Raw genomic sequence first — 16,901 nt, forward strand, 5'->3', positions numbered from 1 at the left:
TCACTCTTGCAAGCCTCCCTCCCGCCTCGAAAATGGAAAAAAGAAAAGGTCGGGGGTGGAGGGGGGGGGGTAGGAAGCAGTTAGGACTTGTGCTACTTAAACCCGATCTCTCCAGGGATTTGTTTTTCTTCTGGCTTCAGATTAGATGTTCAAATCAAGCCGTGTTTGAGGACTCGGAGGGACGTCCATGGGCTTCTTAGCCAGGCTAATCCTGGAGCCCTGGCACATTCCAAGGGGCCAATCTGCCCAAATTCATTGCTTACTTGAAATGTCTCTTGGGGGAAGAGCCTGGCAAGTGACTTTTTTTTTTTCCAGTGGGCGGTCATCCGAGCATTATTAGCGGGATGGCCAGCCCCAGTCACAGCAAAATGAAAGCAACAGGAGCTGTGCAGGGGAACTTCTGCCTTGCTACCAGCCAGAGTCGGTGCCCAGGTAAACGATTCCAGCTAAACTTTCTCATGTTCACCTTCTCCAGGCTGGATGTGGGGACTTAGAGGAAGACCAAGGGAATACACAGAGGGGGTGGAGAGAAAACAGAGGGGGAAATGAACGTCTATGTTGGTATTTTGTTCTGATGAAGACTGGGTGGCCTCTTGACACTGAGACGGGGATGGCAAACAGCACAGATGTGTGTTATTTGTCTCCAGAAGTTCATTATGCTTTCTTTTTAATCTTTGGATTGCCTGTCTGGGTTACTGAGCTGCTAAGTTTGTGTTGCAACTGTTCCCTCCCGGAGAAGGACCGAGTCTACGGCTAGTAGGAAGGTAAAGGGAGACAGGACAGAGCTGTTGGTGGCTTCACGTTGGTCGCAGAGCCTGGGTGAGAAACAGTGGAACCTGTTTAAATGAAATGAGTTAATGTTTTTTTTTTGTATATGACAATATTTATAGGTTCATTTTGCCTTCTTTCATCTTAAAGTTTTATTGATTTCATGTGTAATTTTCAAAAGTAGCTCTTGTTTTTATTCCTTAGGGTAGTGATTATACTTTGTTCAAAATGCAGATGCCTTTGTTTCTGTTTTGAGAAAAGAAAAAAAAAGATGTCCTTGAATTATTAGCCTTTGAAAACGTTTGCCTAGTACATATCACACATAGCTGGTAGTGAAGAAAGACGAGAAAGAAACAGCCCCTGACCAAGTCAGCTTGGGTACCTGACTGGTCTACCTCCAGGAAAGAATGCACAGAAGTGAATTTCTGTGGAATAGTTAAAAAGCAAAGCTGGTAGAGCAAACCCTCCACTGAAGTTGTGCCTTAGAAGAAAATTAAACCGTCAGCAGGAAATGCATGTCAGATTTACTTCATGCTTTCTAACAATGAGGGCAATCATTGTGCGCTAACTTAGTTGCCCATTGGAGCAAAGTCTAAAGCTTCATGCAGAGTAGCACAAAGCCCTTGAACAAAAGAAAAAGGGAATTCTTTTAGGCCACAAGTTAAACCATGATTGTACATCAAAATATGTCCTTTCCAAAAGGAAAAATAATTAAATCGAATATCTGTCCACACTAGCAACCTGAATAAAGGCACAATGAAGCCAACCCAACAGTATAGCAGAATCAATTATGCATCTTTTGGAGAATTCCTAAGTTGGCTCTTCTGCACACTCACTATCCTAGGATAAATTATTCTTGCCTCATAAAGAAAGAGTCAAAGTTCATTAGGAATGACAGGAAGACCTTTTTACCTCACCTTTCTTCTCTTCCCAATTGTGCGGTGGCAGAGGAACTGATTAATCTGCTAATACCAAGAAACAGAAGTGATTTCTCATCCATTCACCCGCAAAGAGGTTGCTTTTCTTGGAGGATATAATTAAGTTGTTGGACTGCACAGAAGCCAAATCACCTTCCTCTGAAAGACTTACCAACAAATTGACAATCCCTATGCAGTAATTTTTCTACACACCATCTTACTAAAGCTTGCCGGACCTCCCAGATTGAAGCTAATAATAACAGTGTCCTCGAAGGATCTGATTCGTTTGGCACGGCCTCCATATTCTCAAATTTAAAGTCTAGTTATCATTCCATTTCCTTGCTGCCACAGAAATAATAACATTTCTCCCCTTCTTTAATTCTGCCTTATTATATATTGGTGTCTTCCTAAAGTGGCATCTTATCCATTACCCCAAAGGGAGAGGAAAAAACAGGAGGCAGAGAGTTCACCCCCACCTCCATGACTGAATGCTAGGCTGTGGAGGTGGAAGGGGAAGAAACAAGTCTGAACCAGTTCTCAGCATGCCACTAGGAGTTCAGTGTGGTTCAAACACAGAAATAGTCCCAGGCATCTCAGACGGCACTGCACACATAAAGGACATTCAGAAGCAGTACAGTCTTTTCTGGCAAAGCAATGTATCCAAGGGGTAAAAGGAAAGATCCTTGGGCAAAGATGCTCAAGGTCAAACTGTGACTTTGGAACTTGTCATATCTCTCTGGTTCCATTGTTTTTCATTGATAAAATCGATGTTGTATTGTAGAGAGTCCCTCCCCATCAGTGCTGTTCTGTGGCTCCAAGGACATAATGGAACCTTAACAAATGTTAGCTACTATGCAAGCTTGCTGAGCTCCTACTATGTGCTAGGTGTGCAAGATAAACCTCTTGGTCTGTTTATCATAAAACCCTCCATAGTAGTTTAGAATCTATATGCTGTACATGAGGCTTAGAGAAAGTCAGTAACTTTTTTTTTTCTTATCGTGTTAGTTGTGGGTCCAGTGTTCTATGAGCCAAACAGAGGGGTGGCCATTTCTACCAGTATTTTATAGAACCCTCATATGACCTTCCATGTGAATGTATAGTTTGAGAATCAGTCCAGAAGTCTGGCATAATGGTGCATGCGTTGGGAGGTTCAGGATAGTGAGTGCTCAAGTTTAAGGTCAGCTAGACTTGCAAATTATTACCAATATAACTGGGACTAGAGTGAGAACCTGTCTCAATAAACAAACAAAAGCCAAGGTCATTCTCTCTTCTTGAAGCCAAGCACGGTATTCCCCAAGTAACAACAACCCAGTATGTCAAGCTTTATTATTGTACCCAGTATACAGATGGGGAAAACTGAAGCTAGAAGAATTCCTAACTGTTCTCATCTACGAGAGCCCTTCCTGCTCATGCTCCTTTCTCAGCTGGAGATTTTATGTCCTACGCATGCTGCCTTTCCAGCTTCCTCTCCTGGAATATGGACCAGCACTCACTGGAGCAGGCAGATGATGCCCCAAAAGATTCGTTTGAAGGCTTGCCAGGACCGCCAACAAAAGTACATTCTTTCTTCACTGTTCCCCAAGCTGTAGGGAGAGTGGGTTTCAAATGTCCAGTGAGGAATGAACATCAGATAACATCAACAGAAGTATTCAGTGTTTCAGCACCATGGGCTATGAAGAGTTTAATTTACAGGCTTTTTACAAAGATAAAGACGGTTATCTCTGCTGCTGAGCTCCTTTCTGTTGCAAAGATGAAGTCAGTAGCTTTCTTCTCAAAGAAGGAAACTCTTTGAGAAGAGATTTTTTTTCATGTCTTGCTGCAAACAAAATTACAAATGCCTTCTGTATGCATGAAGGTAGAGAGGTGCACCAGAACCTGGAGACCTTTGGAGGCTGTGTGGGCTGTGGCTTTAAATGAAGACAATGTAGGGAAACCAGAAATTAAGTGGCCCCACTGTGACCATTACTAAAAGAGAATACAGTGTCTTGATGGCCCTCAACTGTCCTCTGTGTGGCCATGTGTAGAATATGCGTTACTGTAAGTATTAAGTAACCACTGCTATGGATGTCACATACACAGACCTCCATTGTATGAGATCAAGGGAATAAGTGTACACCAGAAGGCACAAGACTCAGATAGCGCTGTGTGCCCAGGGAATCGGGACTAATTACACATAACAAGTAGAAGCTGGTAACAATTCCCACCAGTGATTGACACAGGTCAAGTGAACAGCTCAATTGTGCATCGGGCCAGGATATTTTAAAAATATGATTTTAGGTGTGACAGTAAAATAATACCATGGGAAATAACTAAGATTTGCTCTAGTAACTTCCATCTTAAATACTTAGGATAGGAATTTCCTAAGAAGTTTAGCAGGTTTCACAGAGACGTCTCTTCTGTTTCAAATGCTTTTGAAGGAAGGGGTCCAGGGTATCCAGGCTTTTGGAATTGTGGCATGGTGTTTTCATCTACAGATATGCAGAGCTTCATGCATAGTTATGGTTGGATAATCTTGTCTACAGCCTATAACTTGTACATGAAAGTTAGATGATGTTGGGGGTGGGGAGGATACCCTTCTGATGGACAGATTATCCTTGCCCATTTAGGAACACCATCTTGATGCCTGGGTGTCTGAGTGTAAGAAGCCATACTTTTTGGCATGTATGTGGGATATATGGGGAAGTGTGCCCATTCCATTCCCAAGCATTACCTGGGAGCCTGAAGGCTGTGCTTACACCTATCCTCTTTGTCTTCCCATTTCCTTTTCTCCCTCTATGTTTTTCTGTATCACAAACTTGGCTTTAAAGAACCTTAGTGATGTAGCAAGGATTTGGAGTTATGCACCCCGTCAGCCATCTTCCTTTTCTTCCGTAACGAAAATCTAATAGAAGTTTCAACTGTGAAAACTTGATACCGAACTAGGTGTGTTTTTTTCTGACGTTTGAATTCCACTTTTCCTGTAAGAGTATAAAATGTCATGTTCTGTTCCTTCCATTTCATTTTCTCTATGAATAGTCTTGTGTTTCTGTCCTTTAGAAACCATAATGAACATGTCTACAGTCCCATTAGTAATACTTTTTTTTTTAGTAATACTTTTTCCAGCCTAGCTATTTCCATTCTCCTCAATATTATAATGTTAAAACAGGCAGCAGGTTCTGAGAATGGCTGGTTGGATGAATACAGCGTGGAATCCATTTATGACATACTAGTATATCGTTATGTTACATTATGTGTGTTGTTATCTAGTCAAAAAGATTTAAAATTTATGCTTATCATTCCTCTCTCTCTCTCTCTCTCTCTCTCTCTCTCTCTCTCTCTCTCTCTCTCTTTTTCAGGCTCAGAAATCCTGGATTGAACGAGCATTTTATAAAAGAGAATGTGTTCACATCATACCCAGCACCAAAGACCCCCATAGGTAATTTTGTGATCTTTAATGCATTAAGAATTTAAGGTCGTAATTATAGGGATAGAGCTCAATAGTAATTACTACCACTGCAAGGGAACCAGTGCCAAATTAAATATATTTTGAAGCAAATATATACTTCACTGCTTAATATGCAAGGCTAACGTTAATCTTCAACTAAGTGTCTATACACAGAGTAACAGATTCACTATTGTAGAAAGACTGGTCCCTGTATCTAACAATATACTATATTTTTGTAACAAGTACTTCTTTTTCCACCTTTACATTTTGTCAAACTGTTTCATTGATGCTAACATGCCCTGCTAACACAAACAAAACAAAAACACAGTATTGAATGAAACACTCCTAGAAGATTCATTAGGGTTTAGACCTTCAGACTGCTCTGCACTTTTTGGCACTGTAATTCTGCGATTACCTTTCTGGAAATCAGCAGTACATACAGCGGGAAGCTGGAATAGTATTGCATCGTCATCTGGAAATGCCTTGGGAATGGGCAATTTTAAAAGGTGGCTGAAAACACAGATCTTCCAGCCACAGACTAGATACATAACCTTGGATACATTTCTCAAGCTTCAGCACTGCAATAGTTTGTCATCAGTGTATCCTCAATGGTTAGTGTGTAAGAGAATGCTATGTAACTATCATTACTAGTAATTGTAATGTTATAACATTCGAAGGACATTTTAATGACAAAGGAAACAAATTTTAAGTTTCTAGTTTTTCTCATTTCTTCTTCAAAAAAAAAAACCTATAGATTTTTATTCTCAGAACTGAATATTGGACAGTAAATCTCAATTGGAGAGATGAGTTAGGTTGTGGCCCACACATAACTGAGATTCCGCATTTAAATGTATGTGTTAGAAGTCTTCCCCCTAAGCTCTTTAGCATCTTGTATGTGAGGTTTGATAGATGGGAGCAGTTAGAAGAGGAAACACCTAGAGAACTTCTGCTCACAACTGCCCTGTCCCAAATAATATGCCAAGTACTTATAGGTATATGGGTGTGGAGGACAGTAAGTATGGATAAGCTGGATGGTGGGGAAGAGCAGTTGATGGGGTGTTATGGGAAGCCTCTCTCCGTCATTTTCCTGATAAGACTGCATTCTGGGATTTCACCTACCACTGAACTGGAGTGGGTCAGCATGGTCTGTGGGTTTCTCTAACAGGCTGCTTGCATGTGCACTCTAGTAATGGCTGATGCAAGGGGTTCACTTTAACCTCTCATATTATAGGTGTTGCTGTGGGCGCCTAATAGGCCAGCATGTCGGGCTCACTCCCAGTATCTCTGTGCTTCAGAACGAGAAAAATGAGAGTCGCCTCTCCCGAAATGACGTCCAGTCTGAGAAGTGGTCCATCAGCAAGCACACTCAGCTCAGCCCAACAGATGCTTTTGGGACCATTGAGTTCCAAGGAGGTGGCCATTCCAACAAAGCCATGGTAATAAAAGAAAGAAAAAAAAACAGTCACATTCTCCCAGACACAATTTCCCATCCTGTAAGGGAGCAGCTAAGAGTGAAGCTGTAGGTTTCAGGCTAGCCTAGCCTCTGTCGCTTCCCAGTAGGGGAAGTAAAACCTTCCCCAGGACTTTTTAAATCATTAGGATGAGATCAGCTGATGGGCTGATTTTTATTTTGGTTAACATGCACTATTGTATATGATCTGGCAGTTCAGTGTTGTTTCTGTATGTGTATACACACTCATTGCCCAAATCCATCACCTCTTTTTTTTTTAATATTTATTTATTATGTATACAATATTCCGTCCATGTGTATGTCCGCAGGCTAGAAGAGGGCACCAGACTTCATTATAGATGGTTGTGAGCCACCATGTGGTTGCTGGGAATTGAACTCAAGACCTTTGGAATAGGAGGCAATGCTCTTAACCTCTGAGCCATCTCTCCAGCCCCTCCATCACCTCTTTATTCGTCTCCCGACACAAGCACCTGTATTATCTTCTGTCAATCACTCTTACAATCAGATCCGCTGCTCTCTGCCCTTCACATATGAAAGCAAACGTGGTACTTGTCCTTCTGACTCTGGTTTGTTTTCTGCAGCCAGTCACAGTTTGAAATATTATTTTCTATGTCTCATCTATTTAGCCTTTTCATAAATCATTTATCCCAGGTTTGGAGAAAGAAAAAAGAATGTTTCCTTTGGGTTTCTATTTTGTTTTTATAGGCAGCATTGCCCAGCTGTTTCCTTCCTGGTCTTGACAGAGATGTTGTAATCCATACCAAGTACCTTTTCTCCAAGTAGCTGGGTTAGTAATATTCTCAATGGGAAAGAACAATATCTTTAGCGAGGAATTGGGACATATATGGAAATTCCGTCGTGTCCAAACTATAGTTCCCGTGGACCGCACTTAATATGGCTCACAGACTTTTCAGAAAATAAAAAGTATAGCATTGTAGTCTGAAAATTCTGGAAGTTTTGTAATTCAGCAGGCTGGCTTCTGGCGCTTGAAAAAGGCAATAGGTGTAAGATACCAGCACAATGCTGGATGTGTCTACGGGCATGAATTAATTTAGATGTGTTATTATATCATTTTTAATATTTATTGATTGATTGATTGGTTGGTTGATTCGTTTTTTGAGACATGTTTTCTCTGTGTAAAACCCTAGCTGTCCTGGAACTAGCTCTATTGACCAAACTGGCCTTGAACTCACAGAGATCCCGCCTACCTCTGCCTCCGAAATGCTGGGATTAAAGGAGCTCTCCACATCGCCTGGCTCTAGCTGGCAGTATCAGTAGTCTTATTTTACCCAGTCTCTAAAAGAACTTGGAAAAATATTTGACTCATCCTTTAAAGAATGCGCCTTTGATCTATGCCTCTATTAGTTCGTATACTTTAATTTATATTTTCAGGCAATGCTTATGTTTAACTCTGAAAGATCAGACCTTGTAGCTTACTGGCTGACTTTTGAGTAGGAATCCATTGGCTGTTTATTCATAGCCTGTTGCTGTCACTTGCTGGTTGTGTGGCTGTTCTATCTAAGCCTAGTGCCTTAGTTTCCTTGTGGGAAAAGTGGGGTAGTAACTTCTACTTCCCAGGGCCATTTCAAGGTTTTATTGCGCCTCTGTAGATGTAGGACTTTGGATGGTGCCTGGTGCAAAAGCTACAGCAGGTTTTACTCTGAGGGAAACTTTGTGATCAATCAAAATAGATGTGTGCTCCTGAAGTCACAGAACTAGATACTTTCTCACTGTCTGACAGGAAATTCTTAGTTAAGCCATTTAATTTACACGCGCCTCAAGGGTTCTTCCTAGGAAGCTGGTAAAGTTGCCTTTCGTGAGGTTCATGAGCATAAAGACACCTGATACAAAGCTAACGCTCAATATACGTAGGGAAATGATAGAGATGGGTCAGGGAAACAGCTTCCTGTACTTCCTAGAAGCCCAACGACCCATTAGAATATTTCCACAGGAGCATCAGCTTTCTTGTGCCCACAATTGAGTCTTTGTTCTGAGAAGAACAGCTTTAGTGACAGTCACCATCAGGAAAGCAGGCTAGAGGTTTAAGAGCTGATGTTCACATTCTCTCTGGCCCTGGCAGTAACTCTTCCCAGCAAATCAGAATGAGTTCCATTACCTGGGTCCCTGTCTGTAGCTAACCTGCTGTGGGCGTGGTGTTAGAATGAGCACAGCAAGGGCCGTTTTGTTGTATAAATTTCCTCTACAGGCAATTTTTTTCATCCCCTGAAAATTTCTGGTGAATCTGAAAGACCCCCTAGAAGCCCGGGGAGCTAAACTCAAAATGACTTTATTAGCATATGCCCTTCAACAAAATGTTCCAGAAAGTACTTCAGCAATTGCTTTCATAACCTATGAGGAATAATAGTCATGATCATAAATGAGCAACTAACTATTCTGCAATCCCTTCAGAGTTCATTTCCCCAACACATACTAATGAATGCTTTTCAGAGCTGTGATCGAACCCTGATCCTCACGCATGGTCCCAGTCCTCAGATATTAAGAATTTCAAGACAAAAAACCCGCAGGGAAGCGAGCTCTAAGCACTGCCCTTCTGGGCACTGTTTTGCACATACTGTGATGCTGACCCTGAGGTTAGAGGGGCCCTAGGTGGCCTAAGGGCAGTCTCTCCAAGGGCCACCCTTCCTTTCTCCCCAAGCCTAATTAGCCTAATGAAGACCAGTTTTTCTTTTCATTACTGCTGGGTATTTAGCGAGTGGAAATCCCCGGCATTCATTCAGACACAAATGAGCATCTTGTGCACTTTGAAAGCTCGCCCCAGAGTTATTCGGCTGCTCCTATCTAAACAAAGAAGTGGTGCTGTCAGGCCTCTTTTTCCGAGGTAGGGGAATGGATGCTTGCCAACCTGAGCCTCTCTTGCTTCCCAACCTCTCGAGCAAAGCCATGGGGAATTTGAAGAGACAGACCTGGCACCCACTTCCTGTGAAAGAAGCCAGTCTTCATGAAAACACTGTAGGGTTAATTATTCTCCAGAACTGCGGTTGGGCAAGCCAGTAAACTTAATGTGTCTATGGGCCATTGTTTCTGAAAGGAGTCTTTGAAGCGATTTTTTAGCAAAGTCATCAAAACACTCCAGGAGCAAGAGCGACTTTTATTTTTTTATTTTTTTTTAAATTAAGGTAAGATATAACATTAACTTTTTCCTTCATGGCCGCCCAGGATACAGCTCTAGCACTGTTCACAGTGAGGCAGGTGGCAGGAGGACCAGACTCATTACTAAGATGCCTCCCGTTACTTGAGAGCTGAAGCTAGGTGTCTGTCATACCACATGGATAGGACAGCAGGGTACCACAGGCCCTTAAGCATCAAAGGCACTCGAGGGTCACAATCGGTGGTTCTTGACTTGGCACCAAATAACAAGGAAGGACATCATCACAGATGGCAATATCTAAGATTGACATTTGGCTCAGTCATTGGCTTTGATGAGCCCATGGGCATCCAAAAATCTTTGGATATATACAGAGCAGTTATTCCACTGTGCAATGAGCCTTGGGAAAATTAATCTCCATCCCTTCTACCTACATTATAGGTAAGATAGTTGAAGCCCCCGCCCCAAAAAGTAATTTCTTTTACCAGAGAAGGTTCTTGAACCCAACTTCCTAATGACCCCCTTTCCATTCTTTTTTTTCTTTGTCTCGTGTACCCAGGACAGATGATGGCCACTGTTTTATTTGAAGTTGTTTGGAGATGATTGAAAGGAAACTAATTACCATTGTGCCTCTACCTTTTTCATAGGGGTTCTTAGAATTTTTTTTGTAGCAGAATTTTTAAATCACTACTATTCAATGAGGTTCATTAAACTTGAAAGCCTTGAGAAGAAGGGACGTCTTTGTAAAATTACATCTTAGATCATTAGACTCATTTGCCAAGTTCTTTCAAGTGTTTGGTGGTGTTCAGAACGCAGTGTCCAAGCTTATCCAAGCTCCAGGAAAGTCCACGCTTTGCAGAGAGAAACTATGACGTGAGAAGGAGCCAATCCAAGCTGACAGTGAGAGAAGGAACTTGGCTTCCTGCCCATTCCCAAGATGCATCCTACCTGATGGCAAGCTCCAAACCATCCTGAGTGCTCTAAGGACCAGATCGCTCATAGGGACGTCTTATAACTTGCAAACTACCTTAGAGCCACAATAAGATAACCCTGTCAGCAGACATAGTGAGGTTTCTTGGAGACTTGTCTATTGAGGGCTCCGACATGATTTACAAAACGAGCAGACTATAGACCCACTTGTTTACAGATCATCTCTTCTAATTAACAGAGAGCTGGCTTGTGGGCTAGGTAAGGCTGAACCTAATTAAGGGCCTGCAGTTAAACCTCTCAAGCCAGCCACATAATTCTCTTCTGGCTCTCCTCTGCTACTTACCCTGCCTATTCGATCATGTGGAGCCCCTTAGAACAGTTTTCATATAATTTAGAAAATTATGCCTAGCCCTTGTTTTCACACTGGAAGCTATAACTACTGAGCCTACAGAGGTGAAAGTCTTGCTCTCTGAGCTCTGGGGGAGGGGACCATATAGTAGCAAGCTTGCTCCTGTTAGCATGGCATCTGTAACCATGTACTCTTAGAGGGTTTTGGGGGTTTAATTTGAGGTTTACAAACTGTTTCTCTTTGCATTCTGCAGATTTAGTCTGGAAACCCTTGACTAACACATTCTTCTGCATAGGAAATGGTTAAATGGATCTTTCTTCTGCATAGGAAATGGTTAAATGGTTCTTTCTTCACACACATGAACAACTAATCACTGCCCTATGGCTAACACGAGAATCCTACAGCCCAATGGGGCTGAGGAGAAACCTTGTCATTGCTCCACTGATTTCCAGTTTGCACCTTGTGGTTGAAGGTTGCAGAGCTAATAACAGGATCAGATGGTCTGTCTGAAATTAAAAATTAAGGTAGAAGCAGGGCACAAATTAATCCTAGCACTAAGAAGGCAGAGGCAGGAGGATATCTGTTAGTGAGAGGCCAGCCTGGTCTACATAGCAAGTTCCCGGACAGCCAGGACTGTTAGAGAAACCCTGTCTTAAAGAACAAAAACAACAAAAAAAATTAAGGTAGAATATATGGTTGATAATTCCCATCCTAATTATAGGTATGTAAAGTAGGGGAAGCTGAATCTGCTCAGGATCCACTTCCTTGCTTCTAGAAAATGCTATACTAAATATTTCTGATAGAAACCCCATAGACTAGCCCCCATGATCCCTGTATGTGCTTAGTGACATTTTATGTTATTTCTCACTACTGAGCTTCCCATTATCAATATTAATCCTACAAATACTTGATATCTGACACTGGGAAACTGCAAAAATAATGACACCTTTACTTCCAAAGTAATGAAGGTCATCAAACTGGAAATTTAGATGCATTGAATGCAACTCCAAATATTTTCTTTCTAGTGAGATTCCTCTGTCTGCTGAACCACCATAACCATTAAACTGGATGCAAGGTCTCCATGGACTTGGGAAGCTGCTCTCAGCAGATTTCTCTCTGGTGTGACACATTGCGTTTGGCTGCAGCTTTAATTACAAGTACCCCCTTTATATGCGGTACAAAAATTGAGAAATGAAATGATGCTTGTCACATTTCTCAGCAGAGAGAATGGGCCCCATTTCCCACCATAAGCTTGAAAGAAAGGCATTGTGGAGATGGTTAAAACAGATTTCACAATGGTAGGTCCATTAATCAGAACAAACACTGCTTAAGAAGTACCAAGTGGTTCTTTATAAGAATTAATGATGGCTTTGTAGTGAAGGGGAGAGGATTTGTCATTGAACATTTCCAAGAGTCTATCCAGATTTATTGTACCGCGGCCCATTTTCATTTTCATTAAAACAACTGGGCAATGTTACATGGATAAAAATCTAGGACTAAAGAGGCGACTGATGAATTAGCACAACCGAATGCTCTATGAAGCTCAAGTTGAGACAGCTGATAGAAGTTCATGGAGTTTTGTCTTTGCTTTGCTTTTTTTTTTTTTTTTTTTTTTTAGTTGGTTGGTTGGTTGGTTGAAGGAAACAGTTTCCATCTCTCCATCTGCTCTAAGTAGAAATGACTGCATCCTCATTCCATCCAGCCTTTGTCCCTGTGGATATGATTGAAGGGGATATGAACACTACCTGGTGACACCCCGTGAGCTCCATCGCAACGATAAGTGAGCAGAAGCATTAGGATTGATGACGTCATAATAGCCAATTCAGTAGGAAAATCACCTGCTCAGTGCAGGAACCCCAAGATCAGGCATAGCTGACCCTCTGCAGAGGTCATTAACAAAGAGAAGCTCTCATTGCCTATAGAGTCTCACAAAAGGTAATTTCTAGTTTGTTGTCTGGAAATTAATATGTATTATTCATGTGAAAATAGTGCTGAATTCATTGACCTCCACAGAACTCAGGAGCATAAAACTATACAATTTCAACAAAATCTAGCTTCTGTCTTACAGAGAACATTCCAAAAGTCATCCATCTACTTGATGTGCACAGGCCTTCCAATGTCAGACGGGAGACCTAACAGCAGGAAGAGACAAGGACAGGTCATTACATAGATACACACCTTACATGATCTCAGCTTCTCTTTCGATCAACTGCAGACCTCAAGGTCTGTTGTAAAGGGAGGCCAAGGCCTCCTCCTACCCCCACAAAACTGGAGTGGAAAATAAAAACTATTTTGAAAAGCATGTGACTTGAATCAGTTAAATGCAGGCACACTATGTCTATGTTGAATGTAAGGAATCTTTACCTGCTTTGGACTTACTGGAGCTTCTTGGCCATTACATCATCCACCGTTTAACCCATACAGTAGCCTGTGCAGTGGTCAGGGTTGGTCTCCTTTAGCAGGTCAGAGATACTCACATTGTCCAAATGACCAATGCTGTTAGCATCTGATAATGGAGTGAGTCGGAAGTTGCTAAACAGCACCAAGCCAGAGTAATGCCTAGGTGACCACATCTGAAACACATGCTAGGGAGATGTGTGGTCATTTGCATTATGATCCCTTAGCAATTAATGACTCATAATGGGAAAATAGTTCATCATAGGCTGGTGGGATGGCTCAGTGAGTAAAGGCACCTGCAGCCAAGGCTGATAACCTGAGTTCAATCCCCAGGACTTACACGGTGAAAGGAGAGCACTGACTCTCACAAGCTGCCCTCTCACCTCCACACATATGCCATCCCCATCCCAAAATTAAAAAAAAAAAAAGATGAATTGCTTCTCACGATGACCCAAATAGCTCCTAATTTCAAATCACATTAACAATTTAATAGGAATTGTTCAATTTCTCTGAGCACAATTAGTGTGAAGCTGCGGAGTGAGCAAGTGAGGTCATTGTTCTATACAGCTGAGAGGTGTGGTGGGAAATGTGGTCTCTACATTCATAGGAATAGCATCTTAAGAGTTTCTATTTAATTGAAATGTCTAGGTAACCTTAAAATGATGCTTAACCCAATGTTAATAAGAGTTTACCTCCCAAACCATTTATTCTAATTTCTAAACAAAATTATTTTTATACCAAATTTCTTTTTATTTTATACCAAAATTATTTAAAAAAAACAAATTAGCATACTGATTTTCTTAAATATTTGCCTTTTATTTTCCAGGAGAGGAGCAGAATAAGTCATAGATTATGGGCAATAGGTACAAGTCAAGGAAGTGGATGTTTGTGGTCTTTACCAGGTTCGGGATAGTTAGCTGTGGTCTGTGCAGAATCTCAACTTTCTCTGCTAGTCCTAGCCAAGATGGGTGCCATTAGTGAAGATGCCTTGAGTAGCTTGCCAATTGTACTTACTGTGGCCAGTTTCTTCCCCATCATCTCTTTGTTTTCCATAGAAAATTTCAGAGTATTTTACTTTCCATTGGCTCCAAACCAAATACCAGATATGTTGCCTTAGTCCTTCCTTGTGCTGCTGTAGAAGAATATCTGAGAATGAGAAGTGTATAAAGAATAGACTCTTATTTTTCACACTTCTGGAAAATGGGAAGTTCAGAGTTAGGGACTTGTTGCCAGTGTGGCCCATTGTTCAGTGTCGTCTTCCTGCAGTCAATGCCAAGGAAAGAACTCATGTCTGTGTGCACACATGACCATCACCAGCAGGAACGAGAGCAAACACATCCTTTTCTCAGGACCTCATTCCTGCCATAAGAGCTGTAATCTATTCAGGAGGACAGTGTCCTCGTGACCTAACTACTCTCCAAACGGCTACCCTAAAAAATAACATTTTCAACATAAAAAATTTAAGAATACACTCAAACCATATACACACTATTTAGGTCTCTTTTTTTGGGGGGGGCAGGAGCTGCACACGTGCAGACCCCAGGGAGCTGTTAGAAATGAAGATAGCCAAGATGCAATCCTAGACCTATTAAATCAGAGCCTCCATTTTTGACTAGCTTACCTATCCTGCGATTTTTACATTTTAAAGGTTAAAGGCCAAGCCCATCTACAGATGTCAGGGTTCAAAGTGATTTTAACAATATGGCTATAATAATGGAATAAATGACCACTGGATAGCTAGATATGATAGCCCTGTGAGACAGCCCTTGTGCCTCCTCTCTGGGGCTATAAACAGAATAGTTGGAGGAGATGATCTCCAGATCCCCATGATTACATAGTCATCTCTCATAATCCTGTGCCTACTTCACAACAATATTGACAAAGCTTACCAAAAGCCATGGACAGCCAAAGGCAACCTGTAGCACAGGTATGAAATGGCACATAAAGGAAACATCCAGAAAGAACTGTCACACTGTGATTCAGCAAGAATTACATTGTGTCAGCATGGGCTTGCAGTCTCAGGCAGTCACTGGGACTGAAGCGAACCTTGAAAGATGAGTATAGTTTCTGTGAATAACAGGGCAGAGTGCATAACCTTAGAACGTGGGGATTAGTATTAGTCAAATGTGCAGAAAACTGGGAAAAAAATTGTCAGTAGTGAGGGTAAGGCCAAAATAAAAAGAAGCTTGCTTGCCTGAATAGAGAATATGAAAAAAGATGCAATGATTTAAAATAAATATTATGATCAAGGAAGAAGTCAGCCCATTGACCCGCTGCTGTCTCATAGTAATCTGGGGTACAGAAAAGCCACAAGGAGGCTGTACCGGAACCCAGCCTGACATCCTTTAAGGGAACAGACTGCTAACACAACTGTGGAAGGGGCCAAGACCAGGCCTCGATGAATGGAGTATCTTGAAAAATGCCTCCTAGGACTTGGAGACTAGTTGGTTTATGTAAGGGAAAAGGAGTAAGAGGCAGTTGCATCTGTAAGGCCAGATAAAGGTTGGAGATTCAAAGCTAGGTACAGGACCTCTCGTGACCCACTAGTAGTGTAGTGTGTGCTTGGAAACAGCATGTATCCTTTCTATCTCATTGGAAATGGTAAGGGAGACTATGAAATGGAACTTAGAAAACATGTACCTGGAATGCAGAATTCAGGCCCCACAGAGTGACCTTTTCAACAACACTGGACCATATGTAGGATGCTGGGCTCATGTATATACAATGGAGCTCAAAACTTACCACCCCTTAGTCGTGTGAGTGAAGCATAAATGTAAAAGGCAGCTCATTTTGTTTGGATGTAATTGGCCCAAAGGTAGTGAATAATTTGAAGTTTTTTGAGATAGGATTTTATGAAGTCCAGGCTAGCCTCAAATTCACTATGTATCCAAGGCTAGCCTTTGAACCCCTTAACATCCTGCCTCCACCTTACAAGTGCTGATAACGGCAACATGCCACAAACCTAGTTAATCAATTATTTTCTCTCCTGTACAACACTTTCAAAATTCTAAACATTTTAATTAATTTTCTCTGTGTATATATGTGTGCATATGTGTGTGAGCCATAGTGAGCACCAGAGGTCAGAGAAAACTTTTGGGAGTTGGTACTCTCCTTCTACCATGTGGTCCTGGGGATTGCATTCAGGTCCTCAGGCTTGGTATCAAGGAAGTGCTCCTCACTGAACCATCTCAAGGGCCCAGAATTTACTTTGGTTCTTGTTATTTTTTATTTTTGAGACAGCATCTCATGTAGTTCAGGATGGTCCCAAACTTCTGATGCTCCTGCCTCCACCCTTCAAATCTTGGGATTACAGGCATGCACTATCACATCCTGTTTATCTGTGGTTGGGTATCAACCAAGAGTTTCAAAGGCATGCTTCTACAATATATCTGAGATATATCCCCCATTTAAATGCACATAAGAATACTGTAATTTTAATTACTAATTTATTGCCTAATGCTTTATCTCTATCCCTTTACACTATAAATTAGGCATGATTATTGGTTTATATTGTGTAATCAACATGACTTTGGATTTAT

At 41.5% G+C, this 16,901-nt stretch overlaps 1 protein-coding gene across 8 annotated transcripts in view; it reads left to right on the forward strand.

The window, feature by feature from the left end:
- Nucleotides 1–223: 223 nt before the first annotated feature.
- Nucleotides 224–16,901, forward strand: part of Trpm3 (transient receptor potential cation channel subfamily M member 3) — a 281,511-nt gene continuing 264,833 nt past the window's right edge. For 7 of the 8 annotated variants that reach the window (XR_007594808.1, XM_050159348.1, XM_050159396.1 and 4 more), the window contains exons 1-3: nucleotides 224–432; nucleotides 5,021–5,100; nucleotides 6,405–6,545. Coding sequence is in view for 6 of the 8 variants with exons in the window: in XM_050159348.1 (XP_050015305.1) it covers nucleotides 6,543–6,545 (3 nt within the window). In the remaining 2 variants the exon portion in view is untranslated. The remainder of the gene's footprint in view (nucleotides 433–5,020; nucleotides 5,101–6,404; nucleotides 6,546–16,901) is intronic. The other variant, XM_050159368.1, reaches the window with a different exon arrangement.

The sequence above is a fragment of the Alexandromys fortis genome, unplaced genomic scaffold, assembly GCF_014885135.2.
Source record: "Alexandromys fortis isolate MF-2015 unplaced genomic scaffold, M_Fortis_MF-2015_v1.1 scaffold_10, whole genome shotgun sequence".
NCBI lineage: Eukaryota > Metazoa > Chordata > Mammalia > Rodentia > Cricetidae > Alexandromys > Alexandromys fortis.